General features: G+C 42.8%; 1 protein-coding gene across 9 annotated transcripts in view; it reads left to right on the forward strand.

Annotated features, from left to right (window-relative positions):
* The window catches only part of LOC121442760 (receptor-type tyrosine-protein phosphatase mu), a 695,160-nt gene that overhangs the window by 420,431 nt on the left and 256,865 nt on the right, over positions 1-17,864 (forward strand). For all 9 annotated transcript variants that reach the window (XM_041644372.1, XM_041644376.1, XM_041644373.1 and 6 more), the window contains exons 10-11: positions 2,578-2,779; positions 6,446-6,548. In XM_041644372.1, the coding sequence (XP_041500306.1) occupies positions 2,578-2,779; positions 6,446-6,548 (305 nt within the window). The remainder of the gene's footprint in view (positions 1-2,577; positions 2,780-6,445; positions 6,549-17,864) is intronic.

Here is a 17,864-nt window from a genome sequence, read left to right on the forward strand (position 1 = left end):
CTCCATCCGCTCCCATGACCATTCTCTTCTTCTCTTGCTGCCTCCCACTTCTACTTTCGTCTGAGAATTTGACTCTGTTCCATCCCCTACACCACAGCTTTAACCACTGGGCTCTACCACACTTTCCAGTGGTTTCTCTGCTCCCTTTATTAACCCCTACAATAAAATTAATGTCCCACCTGCCCATCAAGAGGGTATTTTCATTAAACAAATGAGATTTTTTTTTTATTTCCACACCCAAAAGTTTCAGTTTCCTTATTGACTGTATCCAGTCTTTCATCTTGATGTACAGAATCAAGCACAAAGGAGCCCTTGGCAGCCACTCTTGCCTCCAGAGACTGCACAGGTCGTCTGTCTGTCCATTCCTTGGGTCCAGGGGACTCCTGCTGCAGGACTTAATCCCGGCTCTACTCCCAAATTCATGTCCTGACTGGTCCTTCATAGTTTAGATATCTCAGGCTTGTCAGCATCTCTTTCCTCAGACATTTTGAATGAATTTGTGCAACTTTCTCCCCCCTGACAAAGCTTCTTCTATGTGCATTGTTTATTTTTCTCATAGTTGGTGTTTTAAATTGATATATTTTATTGTTCAGTTCCTCCGTTCTTCCACACCAAGTCCAAAGTCTTCCCTTTCTCAAGTCAGTGCCTGGCCCATCTGCTAGCCACAGCATCATCAGTGTGTTAGTGTGTAAATGCAACCAGCAGGTGTACAGAGGCCACTCGGTCCTGTTCTTGGCCGGTGAACATGAGCAGTACCCAGAAGGCCCTGTAAGTATCCATGGAACCATGCAGACATGTCACCTCACAGAGCAGAGGGCAGCATCAGCTAGATGGACAGGTGACCCCAGATCTGAGGAAGAAGCAGCGTCTGAGGTCTTTTACATTTGCTGTGCTGACATGCTGAAGTCCAGATAACAGAGCGGACAGGAAGGCGACTCGTCCTTTGTTCTGTACTCAACTCTAGGATAACACTCATCCTAGCTGAGAGCGCAGTTATGTCCCATCCTACTTACCCTGATGGACAGCGACAGCATCTGAGTTACCAAGGAGACCCCCTGCCCAGAACATTCTGGGCACGTTCGGAACCACTCTACAAGTGTTACGAGTGTGAAAATGAATGAGCAGATGAATGTTGGGGAGCGATCACACCTGCCACATTCCACTCCAGAGGGTTCGGGATGGAGAGCTAAGCTAGGAAGCTGCCATGAAGGAGGCTCCACCACAGTCCTCCCCGGCTGCTACGGATGCAGCTGGTTCCTTGCATACTCAACTTGCTCAGCCTCTGAAGAGCCATCAGTGAGAGGGTTAAACAGAGTGGTGACGCCAGCCACTGCAGTGATTAATATACATGGCAAACGTTCCCTTGCCAAAGCTCAGGTGACTCAATCTAAATATTCTTTCAGAGAGGTCTTCTTAATTATAATGACATGGTGTAAATATAAGAAAAAAAAAGAATGTCAATTATCACTCCGTATAATAACAGTGCCAGTGTTCCTGCACATAAATTACAAGTAGGTTTACCTATTTAGAAGCTTGAAAAGTGCTCGGTTTTGCAATTTAAAACTTCTGAATATGCCGCATTTAAAAATTATGTCATTACAACCAGTAGAAGTTAGTAATCACCACTAAAGTGTGTGCTCTTGAGAGCCTGATGAACTATCACAGAGAGCCGTTTTTAAAATCACTTGAAAAGCAAAATTTAAAGGCACCTATGTTCCATTTATTTTCAAACATTCCAACCTCATCCAAAGGGAGAATGTCTGTTCCGTGGCAAGTATGGTGAAGATACCTCGGGTTACGCTCGCTGGGGGACAGCTGCTAGTCACTCGTGGCAATTTAAAATCTCAATTTGATTTGATTAAAGTTCAATGAAATTTCCAATTCCTAGTGTCCATAACTGCAGTTCACATTCTCAGTGGCCCCATACAGCATGTGGCCAGTGTGCTGATTAATAGGGAATAGAAAATTTCCACCATGGACAGACAGCTCTGTTGGACAATATTGCTCTGAAAAATGTCGGGGACTCTGACCCATAATAGCTGTCCATTTGCAGCACCAAGACTTACTGGCATGTGCTTCGGGTTTATTTCTGGAGCAGACATTGTCAGCCACATGGATGGAAATACTTCAATGTAGCCTTGTTTGCGGAATACAAGTACCCTATTCATGGCCAAATCAGATAATGGCCAAAGATTAGAGATGAGGCCTCTCTTCTTGCCAGTGCCTATCAGTCTGAGCCAGTTGCCAGCTTGGATTTTTTTTTTTCCAAATCAGCTAGTAGAATACACTAAAATCAACCAATTTCCCTCTGTCAGATCACAGTGAACCTATCCTTTACATTCTAACCTCCTGGCTTTAAGTTCCTCCCACTAGACAATAACAAACAACTCGAAAGTTTGGGCTAGGTTCTTCTGCGTTGTCACTGGACTCAAGGTCGGAAGCATCTAACCTTCGAAGGGTTTCTCCCGACAAGTCTGACGCCCTCCCCCCCGCCCCCGGTCAGAGGGCATGTTGGATAGAGATGGGGTCAACATCTGTCTCCTCTCTAGTCATCATCATGTTCTTTTTCCTTTGCAGATCACCTACAAAGCAGTCAGCTCCTTTGACCCAGAAATTGACTTATCCAACCAAAGTGGAAGAGTTTCCAAGCTGGGAAATGAAACCCATTTCCTGTTCTTTGGCCTGTATCCTGGAACCACGTACTCCTTCACCATCAGGGCCAGCACAGCCAAGGGCTTCGGACCTCCAGCAACAAACCAGTTCACCACCAAAATATCAGGTATTGAATGCCGACGAACTGATGCTTTTCATCAGAACTAGCGCTGCATGCCGTTTCATGGCTCTTGTCAGGAGTGCAAAGATAAAATGTAATGATGGGTTTTATCATCACAACTGTGATGATAAAATAAAAATGGACTCAGAGGCTAAAATAAAATGCTGTGTGTATTTAGCATATATGTGTATTTAGCATAGCCCTCTTGTATTAGTGCATGGCCAGCGTTTAAGCAGCTTGCCTTGAAGGATTTGACTATAAAACAGGAGGCTCTGGTGAGGCCCTCTAGTGCCCTCGGCAATCCTTGGTCACCAGAGCAGGAGTGCTGGAGAAACTCTGACATAAACCAGCAGAAAAGCAGAGCTGTTCTCTGCTGCCCTTGGTTTGCCATCCTGCCTTAGAGAGGATGTTCATGGCATCACACATCCAGCAGCTCCAGCTTTTTACAGACCCAATTAGATCACCCAACAAAAGATATGATTTGAGGAATATTTCTGGCATGTTCATCTGTGCAGAAGATGCCCGCACTCCTCAGACAGGAGGAAATGAAGTTGCCATCTGGTATAGGATGTGTAACCATAATGAACAGAATCCCATGAACATTTTCTTTTTTCTTCCTTCCTTGGCTATGAGTGGCGAAATATTTGGGTTTTTGCTTGAACTTTTTGTAGTGTGTTTTGTTTGCCATCTTTCTGTCATTATACCAAAATACTGGAGGGAGGAAGAGAGAGAGGGGAGAGAGAAAGAGGGGGAGGGGTCGAGAAAGAGAGACCACAACTTGAAAGAGGAGAATTTTATCTTAGCTCCCAGTTTGGAGGTCTCAGACCGTGGTTGGTTGGCCTCATTGCTCTGGATCTGAGAAGATACTACACATCTTGATGAGAAGTGTGTGACAGAACACAACTGTCACCTCTTGGTGACTGGAAAGCACAGAGAATAAAGGGAAGATGCTGGGACAAAATGTCCCCTTCGAAACCTCTCCCTCTGTGACTTACCAGTCCGCAAAGGCTTACTGCTGCCTCATAATAGCCCATTCAGATTTTAACTTGTCAGTCAATCGGTCCTTTGCTAAGATTTTCAGGTTCCTGATCCACTCAGAACACACTGGTACCATATACTGCCAGCCAAGCTTTCAATATATCAGCATTCTGGTGATATGTTTATATTCAAGGCATAACAGCTGTACAGAAGCAGGGGGACAGCAGACAAGTTGACCAGCTCCAAGGGCCAGCTCGGTGACATTCAGCATGGTTTCTGTACTTACGATCCTTCATCCTTGGCTTTGGAAAAGGTTTCATTTGAAACAGAAGGAAATCAGTGTTCAAAACTAGAGTATTTTAAATGTTCTAGTAGGCTTAAAGGGAAAAGGGACTTTTCAAGAAATTATAATGTAAGAGACATTTTATATGCCATGAGGTTTTTTTATGTGTGCCCGAATTTGACTCGAAGTTTAATATACATCATTAGGCTATAGGGACAGAGCAGGGAAGGAAAGTAAGTTTTCCTTGGGAGGTTAAAACATGGCATAGATGAACAATTCTTAGAACAGTTATGGAATTGAAAAAGAAAGGCTGCATACTAGGATGATCTTTAATGTATTTCCTCTGATATTGACTATATCCCTACTAATATATTACCTATTATATCAATTTCTCGTGGCGACTCAAAGAGGAAATCTATGCCAATGTGTATTACTTCCAAGTAAGCTTTCTTATTTTTTCTCCGGTAGAGAACATATTTCTGTATTATCATAAGGGAAAAGTTCCATTAGAAAAATAATTAAGCTTTCCCATATATTATATAAAAATTCCAACGAATATGAGTCTGGACACTTCAAGCTCATATAATTCTATTCCAAAGCAAAGAAACTTGACATTTCAGTTGCCCTATACAAGCTCATCAAAAGTAATGATTTGACTTTTATGATATTAAGACAATATTGCTATGCTTGGTTCCCAGCTACTTGGGAGGCCTTGGCAGGTTTGCTTAATCCCAGGATTTCAGGGCCAGCCTCAGCAAACACAGGCAAGACCACAGCTCGAGCAAGAGGCAATGGGAAGGGAGTTAGATTACAGTTCCTGAGTCCTGGTTTTTATCTAAGAGAGAGAACTATACTTGTACCCAACACGCAATTGATTGTTGTGAAGTAAAGTTAATTCTTAATGGAATTAGAATTGATTTTGAATGCTTAGAAAATTTTTATAGATGTGACTGATAAATAACTCACAATTTTTACATAAAAAGGTTTTTCCTATATAAGACAATTGAGAAGTCTGCTCACGGAAAGTGATCTTTAGGCACCTCTGCCTACATGTGGTTGGGACTGGCAGCTCCCCATTTGCTGTTCCATGTCAAAGGGAGTCTGCGAATCTGGGGGAGGGATGGGTATTGAAATGCACAGTTGCTAGGCTATGTGGAGACACCATTTCTATGAAAGAGAGAATGCTGGAAACTGTTGATAGCTGGGGCAGGAAGAATCTTTCTTTTCACTTCTTTTTAACCTCTGGTCACTAGTAGATTTTCTGTGCTCTGGTGATGGGCCCACACCCATATATATATATGGGCAGTACTAACTGAACTTAGTAGGTTGTTAAAAAAGAAAAAAGAAAAAGGAAGGAAGGGAGGGAGGAAGGAAAAAGATGACTTGAAGTTGGGAAGGATTTGTGGGAGTTGGAGAGGAGTGTAAGGAAGTAGATTTGACCATGTTTCATTTTATAGAAGTCTAAAGTTCTCAAGAATAGAGAAAAACCCTTTAAAACATTTCCCTGTTAGGAAGAACTCGATTGTTTGGAGATCTGTCTTCTTGAACTGCCATACTTCATTGCCTAGATTAAAGCTTCAGAGAGGATTAATGTATCTCCTTTTCCTTTTGCATTTTTTTTATTCAAAGTCTTATGTAGCCCAGGCTGGCCTCAAATTCAGTATGTAGCTGAGGATTGCCATGCTCGCCTTGCCTCTGCCTCCTGAGTGCTATGATCACAGGCCTGTGTCACTGTGCCCAACTTTGATGATGCTGGAAATTGAACTTGGTAGTTTGTGTATGATAGGGTAAACATTCTACCCACTGATATACACCCCAAGACTGAATGTACCTACAACCGGTCCTGAAGAAAATGAAACACAAGAGAAAGTTGAACCCAAGCTGTTTGCACTTCCTTCATTTCTCATGTGTTTCCCACCGCCCTGCTTTCCCCAAGAGTCCACTACAGCAGGTCTCTCTGGCTCCCAGCATCCTCTTTAACCTCCTGGATGGGTCTTTAGTACTTGCAAAAACTTGACTTAAATGAGAGGAACATGGCATTCAGGTGACTACTTCAAAACGTCTACATGCCTTTAAGGCATGCGGTTTCCATTACAGGATACATAGTCTAAGATGGTGGGTTGTCAGAGACATACTATAAGCAGGTAGGTGGAACAGACATGGAAAAAGTGATCATCACTAACACCTCAACAGCCCCTTTTGACCCTTTCCATCCTCAGCTCAGGATCAGAGACGTGGCTTGACTTGAGCAAATGTCCCTGATATTTTGTGTCTGGAATATATGGATGTCAACCTTGGGTGTGGCGAATTGATAGCTATTATTTGATCTCTGTCCCTTGTCAAAGAAATAAAAAGCCACCTAGGAGAGAAACAAGAAATAATGAGTCTCCCATCTAATCTTTTATCCCTAGCACCATCCATGCCAGCGTATGAATTTGAGACACCATTGAATCAGACCGACAGTACGGTGACGGTGATGTTGAAGCCTGCCCAAAGCAGAGGGGCACCTGTCAGGTAAGGGAAGGGGCAGAGGGAGGACCGTGCTGGCTCCAACAGAAGGAAGCGCCAGTCATGTTCGCTAATTTCTCCAGTGTTCTCTAGGGTTTTCCACGCCACCTCCTCATTAGCTCTCTTTAAAGGATGGGACTGAGAAGATGAGGGGCCTCCATGGAAGTGTATATAAATGCCATGTACTACACTCAAAAAGGGGTTGTTCTTTGGATGCTCTAGTCTCCTGGCCAGGTGGCTTGATTCTCAAGTGATAACTGCCTCCTGCAGTTCAGTTACCCAGGGCCAGAGGACATAGCTTCCTGAGCTTTAAATGAGCTGAGTTTCTCAAGAATATTTTAAAATTGACCCAATTCTCAAATTATATTTAATATCTAATTTTTTTAACAGGAAAGCAAATTGTTAGGAAAAAAATCATGATGTCTTTGTTTGAAATTAAGATTATTACTAACATCTAGGTCCAATTCCTCATTCCATTATGATTTATATCAACAGAAAAGTACAAAGCAGGAATATTACAGTAAAGAAATTAAAAAGATAGTTATTCTTTCTAGGAAGGTTACAAGATAATTCCAGGAGTGGACCTATCCTAAGTTCATATAGATAGTCTGTAGAGATGAAATTTATTCTTGTTTCAGTGGGGTTTGGCTATTTTGCCTCTGCTTATCTGAACAGACACCATTCCCTTAACCTTGTCTTCTGGCTAGCACTCCCCACGGAAGCATCTCCATCCTCAGCGCAGGCTGTGTGCACTTCATCTCTGGGCTCCTTTTGGAGAAGTTGGTCCAATGAGCCTTGGAAAACCTGACTATATGTGATCACATTTCTACTTCCATGTTACTTGGCAAATAGTTGGGCTTTGTTCTGCTGGGCAACACACATAAATACAACATGCTCACACTGATGTACGGATACATGCACACACACACACACACACACACACACACACACACAGGTCAAGGTTCATGAAGGCAAAGGTCACAGAAGTAGTATTAGTTGATTAGAGTTGTGGAGTTTATATTCAAAACATCTTGAGAATTGTGTGAAAACAATTGGTATTCTGTTCTGTTGAATTACATCTCATCATCCCTCTTTGGGTCAAAGGAACAGTTAGCAAGAACAGTGAATACAGACACATTTTCCTAAGCATCTGTGCTGTTGCCATGGGGGTGGAGGGTGACTTGACGCTCTGTGGCCCCCTGGGCTGAGTTTTGCACACTGTAGAGGTCTGATAATTTAATAAGCCCAAAGCACCTATTTCCCAGGTGCTGTCCAGGACACGTATATTCTTACAGCCATGGGTCAGGCATTTTTTCATTTCAAAAGCCTGAATTTCCATCCACTGAAAATGTATGCTCTGACCACTGCCTCGGGAGCATCACCTACTTCCTGACCAAACTAACGATGTTTTCAGACTCAGCAATACTGAGCAGAGTTCTGTGTATTCTGAGAATTATCACAATCAGAGAGTCAGTGGTCACCAAGCTTTCTACTCTTATGTCTGTGAACACACACACACACACACACACACAATTGAATATTTATGAGAGTTCAATGCACAGCTTATACCACAGACCTTATGTTAACATCATAAAAAAACCATCTCTCTTAAATACGAGAAGATAAGTGTTTCCATAGCGGTCACAAAACCATCAAGTTCAAAAGTGCCCTGACCGCTGTGGAAACCCAAATCTTCTCTCCAAGTTAACTGGAAGGATGCGCTATTCAAAGGAGCAGATTGTCTCAGCACACATGTAAAAGGGGAAATGGTCACAGCCTCACCTGGCAAGGCTTTAGTCTTCTTTCTTTCCTGACAGCAAATGTTCCCTTCAGGAGACTCACTATACAGAACCGCACAGTGGACTGATTATCCATTGAAAAGATAGAAAACCCATATATCTACAAAGACTGCACTGGGAGACAATTTCGACAGTTCCCTCCAAATGAATAGGGTTTGTTAAGCCCTCAATTTCCTTTAATGTTCAGAGAACTAAGAACTCTGATTGAGAAATCATATGGACCTCTACTATAACGCCATTGTGTAGATTAAAACACTGAGCACATCTGGAAATTTGCAAAATGCACACGAAATCATCCAACTGCCATACAAAACTTGCCTCCCAAATGATAAAACAAAAGCAGGAATGAGGACAGGAAAGGGGTAAACATCTGTTTGCTTTCCTGGTTTCAACAGTATTGTGTTCAAAAACACCATCATCGTGTGAGCTCCTAAATGCATTCCTTCCATTGATTTGACTTTTTTTTTGCTCCGTATTCATTGGTGCTGGAACTCATTTCTCCTTCGCTTGTGCACTTCCTTGGGTGAGTTCGTGGTATTGATCCCGCTATCAACTCTCGGCTTGTTTAAGACAGATTCCTGAAATTGCACATAGCTCTCCATGTAAATGACTGTTGTCTTTTTATTGACCAACACATCAGCTCTGTCACATAAAATTATTAAAATCCAGAGATGGCTAAGAAGAACAAAAATCCCATCATTCCAGCCAGTAAACTAGCACCAGGGATAGAATTTAAATGTCTATGTATGGATTTGGTTTTCCCCTCAACAGGACAGGGAAGGGCTTAATTTTCTTTTACTTGGTTAGCGTTGTCTCATTTCTGCCTTCTCTCCATCACTCATTCTGTCTAGACATGATCCCATAGAGAAAAATCCTTGAGATTTGGCAGAAAGGAAGCAACTAAATAAGGATGGAGTTGTATGTAAACTGTTACAGTTTCCTTGTGCTATCAAGAATGCTTTGTGCTCTGTGTGTGCATATATGTGTGTGCATACTTGTGTGCACATGCGTGTACACATGCATGTGTTCATGTTAAGGGAAAGCAGAATGAAAGGAAGGAAGGAAGGAAGGAAGAGAAAGAAAGAAAGAAAGAAAGAAAGAAAGAAAGAAAGAAAGAAATTTATGCCCTGGCAATGCTAAAGCATGCATGGGCAGCTCATATATGGCAGTTCCTATGATCTTGTCTATAATGGGTTTCATGGTCTAAGCTGGTGAGAATGACTGACCAGGTCTCTTCCTCAAGAGGGCGCCAGATGTCATTACAGATGATTGTGAACCACCACGTGGGTCCCAGGAATCAAACTCAGGACCTTCAGAAGAACAGGCAGTTCTCTTCACCAGTGAACCATTTCTACAGCCCTAAGAGAAAGCAGGCAGTGAAGGAATTGTATCTATTTTCAGAAAACATGTCCCACTTTCTGAAACTGGTTTGGCGTTGGCACTATGTGAAAATTGTTTCTCTGACTTCTTCTGCATGCCCCCAGCTAGTCAGCAGACATTGGTGTCTGCTAAGGAGAGTCAGCACATCATGCCTGTCACCTCAGAGCATAGACTCAAGGACGTGGCAAGTATCAGTGAAATAAAAAGATAGGCAGGCACCCTGCTTGAAGATGCTTCCTCTACTAGAAATGGTGTTATTGACATATAGATGATGATGGTTAAGAACATGGAAATTGAGAAGTATGAGCAGGTTATTTGTTTTGTTTTGTTTTGTTTTGTTGTTTTTTGAGACAGGGTTTCTCTGTAGCTTTGGTGCCTGTCCCGGAACTAGATCTTGTAGACCAGGCTGGCCTCGAACTCCCAGAGATCCGCCTGCCTCTGCCTCCCGAGTACTGGGATTAAAGGCATGTGCCACCACCGCCCGGCTAAGCAGGTTATTTTTTAAAGCAGTTTTATGGCACGAATAGCCTTTCTATTTGTCTCTCTACGACTCTGAAAGACCCTTTCAGTCCATCAATACTGTCTTTTTGGTACACATAAGCATCAACATCATGGGTTCTTCTGAGGGTTGAGTGAACTAGTGTGTTTCAGCATGCTTCAGACCTGTCCATAGTAGTCTGTCCATACCAAATGCTACATGGCGTTTGCGCTTGCTTTGCTTCTACAGACCAATCAATGATCCAGGCCATGTAGACTCCCCTAGCCCTCTAGCCTTTCCCCTGTCTCTTTTTACTCAAACCTGAAATGATGAAAAATAGAATTTTACACAAACGTTGAGCATCTGACAGTTGTATCCATCAGCAAAATTATAAATACAATTTCTGCAGTTCTACCATGCACCTTAATATTTGATGGCATGTGGCTTTTTGCACATGGTGGACAAGTGATTGGGACTTGATCTCATAAGGAACCAATTCTCCTGATTTCACCTGTACATAACAGCTCTCAGGCAAAGGTGGTCGCCTCTCCTGGTTCTCCCTCAGCCACTACCTAGCTATGGCAATCATCTTCTCTGTCGCATAAACTCAGCTCCGAAGTAAAGAGAACTGCTTGCTGACCTCTGCAGGACAGTCAGCTCCACACTGAAGCGTGCCTGGGAAGAGTGACTCAGGAGCAGGTGATATTTATTCTTGTTCTTTACCTCAGTGAGTCACTTCCTAGCTTCCGTAAATCCCATCCCATGGGACACCTCTTTCTATTTATTCTGAAATTCATTCCCTACATTCTGGAGTTTTGTCTTTCCCTCGAACTTGAGTTAAACTCCAGGTACGAGGAGCCAGTTTGATAGCAACTTGAAAATGTGATTTAGTTCTTATGCTTGACTCATAGAGGTGTGCGTCTCTGATTGTGCCGTCTTACTGAGTCAGCTGGGTGTGCAGTCAGACTCATTTTGGCCACATTCTCCTCCGCACGCATTCCAGCCGCTCGTGAGATACTTACAAAGTCGGAGTCCGCTGGAAGATAATCTCCTGTGACTGGGAGAGATGCGTGTGTTCATGTCACTGCCTGGAACTTTGCTGCTGGAGGTCAGACTGAGTCATAGTTTAAACCCCGTACCAAGGCTCCATCTCTGGCTGAGATGCCTTCCAGTCTGCTCATTGGAGTGCAGGTACTCACAAAGATCAAAAAGCCATTCTCTCCTTAAACCTCTTTCCTGATGCCAGAATTCTTTTGTTTGAAGAACATTCATGATAGCAGAATCTCCTCTGTGTGTAATCAGAAAGGGATAAGTCCCTCCCTGTCCACCACTCCCTCTGTGCTTTTTTAGGGAGTTTCCTAATATTAAAGAGGACACTCTGGATTCCTGTGTGCTGCCAGGGGTCAAAGGTCCCTGATGCATTTTGGATGATCATGTCCATCACCTTTTTGAAAATTCATTTTGTAAACAGTTTGTTCGCCCAAGAATCCTTTGTAATAAGCTTGAAAATGGCAGGGAGAGATAATAACAATAATCAATAATAACACTAATTAATAACAATAATAATTAACAGTCATAATAACAATACAGATGTGTTGCACCATTATTTATACAATGACATTTATACAACGACATTTAAATTACCTCTGCCTCCCACTCTTATTTAATCATGCCTTTATATGTAAAAATATGCCACATTCATTTCCCTTTTCAGAATTTCTTTTCTTCTCCATAATCTTCCACATGGGGGTCTGCCTGTTAGATCCAAGCCCCTGTCTCTTTGCCAGGGCCTCCCTCACACCGCAGGTCACAGAGACACACAGCGTTGTGAGTTGGCCTTTACTGTTTGAATGGATATACTGAACCGTATGCTAAATTATGAGAAATTATAGAGCCTGGGAGTGATTGTGCAGGCAGGAGTGACTCCCAGTTTGCCTGCGGTGCTTCAGAGAGAAGATGGAAGCCAGCCCAGAGCACAGGCATGATGGCAGGCCCTTTCCCCCACCTTTTCCCAAGACCTCTCTCTATGTTCTTCAGCTTGGGCAGCTTGAGTAGCTTGTATCTGGGCTTCATGCCCTCCAGCATAGCTATGCCTACAGTAGGCACTGATGAGAACTGAGTGGGGAAACAGTGGTCACTTTGAGGGCTTCCCCATGTGAGTGTAGGTCTCTTAGAGTAGGGCCCAGCCACCACTGTCCGTCTGCTCAACTGACACAGGCAACTCATGAATGACTGGCGTGAATGGAGAAAGTATTTGCTACCCAAGGCTTTGGATTCTGTGTTTGCTGCTGTTTTTACTGGCTGGCTGGCTGGCTTGGTTGTCAGTTTGTTGAGGCAGTGTCTCACTAAGTCTCCTAGGCTATCCTCTAAATCCTGTGTTCACGAGATCCTCCTACCTAGTTCTCTTGAGTAGCTAGAATTAGAGTTGTGTGCCTTCATGTCCATTTACGATCTGTTGATTCTATTTTTATCCAGAATTTTGGAGGCATGGATGATGTATAAATAGCCCTTTGAGTGCTATCAGCTAATACAATGACTAGACACTAGATTCTGTCACAAATCTTCAGTGTACTAGACACTTTTGGTATAAATGCTGACACTCCTGTGTGTCCTATGACTTTGTGTCCTATACATACCCTTTTCAGATTCTTGTGTAATAGTTTGTTCTGGTATCATCTGTCCCTTACGCCTTTAGACTGGCCTTCCGAAGGACAGACAGGCCATGCCATACTCTTCTTTGTAGTCCTTCCTAGTGCCTGGTATAAATGCATATGGAAAGAAAAGATGGTGGGGACTCGAGTTTCCATTGCATTCATTGACATCACAGTTTGTCAAGTCTTGTTTTAGGAATAATGAAATGTCCAGTCTTGAAAGAAACTCCATGTCAGTGATTTAGTGTCAATGCTGGAATTGGTTTCCTGTGGTTAGCAGCTTCAGTCTTTTCTCAGGGACACCCCCTCGGTGCATCTCCTCCCCTGGTGGTCACATCTAACTATAGCTCATCTGATGCCAAACTGTAAAGCTTTGCAGGGTGAAAAGAATCTAAAATGAGTATAATATAAACATACAGGAATGAAGGTTCTGGGTGAGTGTCCCTTCTTTGAAACTTTTAGGATCAGGAAGGTTTCAGATTTCAAATTTGAGGAAATTTAGAGCTAAGTGTTTAGACTATTGGTTGAGCACCCCTGAAGTCCAAGATGCTGCAAAATTCTAAACTTTTTTTTTAATACTTTTAGCTTAAGGACACTCTTAGCTTCTCTTGGTATGTCTTCCATTGTATTGTTTCTGTCCCTGTATATGTCACTGGAGGTGTTGAGTTATGCTCACTATGGCAACTAACCTAGAATTTTCATTTTTATCATCCTGGCTTGTTATGAGTCACCATGACTGAGTTAGACAAGCTTAGCCAAAGGAGGAAATGCGAAGGAAGATGACTTTGTTGTTGGAAGCACCAGAAGTCACTCCGGTTGTCCCATCTTGGGCTCATTTACTCAGAACGTAGAACCCAGTGTGAAGCTTAGTACCAGGTGGTCTTTACCAAGCTTCACAGCCTGAGTCTGACGTGCTGGTGGCTCTTTATTATTATCTTTATCTGAAACTTTCAGGACTCCAGGATTTATTTACCCTGCCCTTTGTTCACAATATGAGTCTGTAATTGAGTTCAGACTCTTCATCTAACCTTTTAGCTGGAATTAATATTTTATTAGAGCAGATCTTATCACAAACCCTCAGCACAGCGGGGCGTTGGACTGCTGCGTGAACAAGCGTGTATGAGCGTGTGAGCGCACACACGGAGCACTGGTGACTTACTAATGCCAGGGAAACCCCTCCTCATGAGTTATGGCTGAGAGATCATAAAATATGCATGCGGAGGCCTGAAAATCCCCCACCGCAAACTGGGGCCAGCCTTAAGATCCCAGCAGGACAAAGAGAAATTAGCATTGCTAACAGAGATTATGGAACCCCTAGGGCCTGTGTGCTTCTCTATGTCCACTGTCTGCATAAAACTACCCACCAGACATCATTTTTATTGCCTATTCTGCTTAAAGAACCAAGGAACCCTAGTCATGGTGACAGCAGGTTCCATTCTGATTCCAATCCCTCATTTCAAACTAGTGAAACACTTTTAAAACCCCTCACTACATCTTACCAGAGTGTGGGGAGCATTTCGTTCATTATTCAATTTAGGAGAAAGTTATATCTGAACAACAACAAAAAAAAAATGGGATGAATGTAGATTTTTGAAGTTGCAGGCAACAAACCTGAATCTTACATTATTTACTTATTATGTGTGATGTGCTTGTTTTATGGATAATGAAAAACTAGACTTCAGAAAGTCATTGATATAATTGCTCCGTTTTAAAAAGGTGTGTGTGTGTGTGTGTGTGTGTGTGTGTGTGTGTGTGTGTGTGTGAATGCCCACAGAAGTCAAAAAAGGGTTTTGGGTTTTCTGGAGTGGAATTAGAGATGGTTGAGAACCAACCCTGTGGGTGCTGGGAATTGAACTCGGGTTCTCTGCAAGAGCATCACGAATTCTTGACCACTGGGCCATTGCCCCAGCCCCTCCCTTTTTATACTCATACAGAATATGGGCTTTATGCCCCACACTGCAAATGAAGGCAGAATCACTGTTAGACATCCCAAGAATGGTATCAATAAGTCTCTGAACTGATCAGAAGTGCCTTTTTTAAGTAACTGGCCAAGGCCACATTGAAAGGGTCATGACTTCTCTCTGACTCCAGTCGTCTAGATCCCTGCTTCTATTGAACAGTTGGGTTACCCCTAAAGTGTCACATCAGGTCACCCCCTAATGTGTCTTTCATGTCAGGTAGCCCCCTAATGTTTCACGCTACAAGAAATAGAATCAACGAATAAGAAACACAGACTTCACAGCCAAGTGTTTAATTGTGGGATGAGGTGGGTCAAAATCTGAAGTCCAGTTCAAGGCTATGGTGCGCTTCCTCTGAAAGGCCTCAGAGTTTGGGGAGTGCGGAAAACAGCGCACCGCATTTGAACCCTCAAGCTTAAGGATGCAGACGAAAGATGTTCTGTTCGGGTGTTCCTTCCTGGGCTCTGTTTCATGTGATTTTTCTATCTAAATGCAGATTTCTTCTTCCTGTGAAGGCCTTAGAGTTTTCTTACAGAAAAGCCTGGCATAAATTAAATTTTAAATTAAGTCTCTTTCCATAGGTAAGTTCTGAGGTGGTGATGTCACATCTCGGTGGGTTCCTTTTCGCCGTGGCTTATATGTTAATATTGCAAATACTATCGGGGGCTTTTTTGTTACTTTTGAATTCCAGAATGCATAGGCCTAGGGGTGGTGTGACTTTAATAAACAAAAGAAAACTGAGTAATACATTAAAAGAATAATAGAATTTTAATTCAGCATGCTGAGCCTGGGAACTTCTGATCGGCTTTCCGGCCTTGAGAATTTGCTGTCTTTAATCTTTTTCAGACAACCCATTTGAACGGTGAGATTTTCAACACTAGATTCAAGATTATGATTAGGGATGGGAAGATTTTTTTATGAAATTCATAAATAACTTGATGTTATTCATACAAATAGAAAACATAATAGCGTGGCCAAGGTACCATTGACCTGGGGACTAACGACATGTTAATTCCCATCAGGGGACTGTAGCATGTGGCAGTTTTGTGGCCAAGAGGACTTGGCTGTTTTTCATTAGCACACGGACTTTGATAAAGGGGAATAGAAAAGAGCTGTTTGACCTATGAGTGCTTAAATTATTAAAGAGCAAATAGATTTGAAGCCTGGCTGCTTGCAAATCTAATGTGTCTTGCGGACCAAGGATGAAAAGGCATTTGGGGTTTGAAATTGCTCTGGTCAACTTAATGCTTTCTTTAATATTTTTAGAGATGAGTAGATGGTAGCCATTGAGAGTGTGATGTATGTGGAGAAGGGTGTGTGTTGTCAGTTAGCCAGCTGACTAAAAGGGAGGCCCGTTAAATTGCTGGTTAATTGTCAGACGTTCATCTAACCTCCTTTAAATTGTTGTCTAAAAAAAAACAAGAATTATCTTTCATTCATGCAGATGTAGGTGTACGCCACACAAAAGAAACTTGCTGCCATTAAGGATTGCTCCGCGACAGAATAATAAATTGCATTGTCTGAGCTAAAGTAGGGCAGCGCTAGCACACAGGAGGCACTTAAACAGTTTTTGTTGGATTCACAAGCAAGTGACCGCACCCACACAGAGCATGCACTGATGAGGTAGGAAAAGGCACTGGTGGGAAGTAAAATGCATGAGCCATGGCCCAGGAGGCAGATGCAGAGTTGAGTGCCCTGGACTCTTCAGTTGTGGGTTATCCAAAATCTAGTCAGCCCCGTCTGTGCACATAGCTTTTCTTCTCTTGGTTATATCTTATTCTCTTGACTTTTAGGTATTCAAGAAATAAATAAAAATAAAATTAATAGCCAAGTTAAGTAAAGCAGAGAATGCCTTCAAATATCAGCGGTCCAACTATCAGTCACAAATAATGTGTACTCTACTACTAGGAATCACTTCTGGGGTATAGTGTATCTTCAGATATCCATAATCTGACTGTCACACATAACCTAGAAATCACTTCTGAGTTTTATTATCCTTTCAAAAATATGCACTTCTAAGACAAAAAAGTTGACATAAGTAGTGACCATCTTCACCCAGGACCTTCTAAGACTTGAAGGCAATGATCCACAGGCACCAATGACTCCAAATCTTCACTGAAGCATATTTTTGTGAATCTGGAGCTGAGTCAGAGCAGATAAAAACAGCAGACTAGTCATAAGCCCCAGGAAGAGGTGATAGAGATCTCTTTTATGAGCTACACTTTTGACCTGCATGTTAGGCAGAACAATATCCAAGTGTCAGACCTGACCCAGGCTAAGGAAAAGGTACAGACAAACAGGTTGTGTCAGGCGAAGTCGGGACCCACATGCAAAGTCAGAAGCACTCTGCTTGCTTTTCACAAGTAGACTTTGCAGAATCAAAAGGAACTCCCAAAGATGGCTCGGTGGGTAAAGGTGCTTACTGTGCAAGCCGGGGAAACCCGAATTAGATACCTAGAATCCGTATGAAAGTGGAAACCAAGAACTGAGCGCGTAGAATTGTTCTAGATCCACACACATGCTCACACTCCATGGCCAGTGTGTTTGCGCACACACACCCATCATCACCATCATATAATAGCTTTTATATTTCAACCTCATCCTCATAGAGAATTTGAGGCCATCCTGAGACACACACGACCCTGTCTCAATAAAAGGGGAAATTCTGCAGATTACTCAGATGGGAAACATCCTCTGTAGTAGGAGCTGTGGGCTGTGTTCCACCCGGCTCCCGGCTACCTTACTAGCTTATGCCCCAAAATAACAACACACAAACTGTATTCATTTAAACACTGCCTGGCCCATAATATCTAGCCTCTTCACGGCTAACTCTCACACCTGGACTAGCCCATTTCTAATAATCTGTGTAGCCCACGAGGTGGCTTACCAGGGAAGATCTTAATCTACATCCATCCTGGGTCAGAGCTTCATGCCCCAGGGAGGAGAGGAAATGGTGTCTAAGCTCACTTCCTCTTCCTCCCAGCATTCTGTTCTGTTTACTCCACCCACCTAAAGGCTGGCCTATCAAATGGGCCGAGGCAGTTTCTTTATTAGCC

The sequence above is a fragment of the Microtus oregoni genome, unplaced genomic scaffold (assembly GCF_018167655.1).
Source record: "Microtus oregoni isolate MIOR12 unplaced genomic scaffold, Mior012 000095F_ref0000231, whole genome shotgun sequence".
NCBI classification, from domain to species: domain Eukaryota; kingdom Metazoa; phylum Chordata; class Mammalia; order Rodentia; family Cricetidae; genus Microtus; species Microtus oregoni.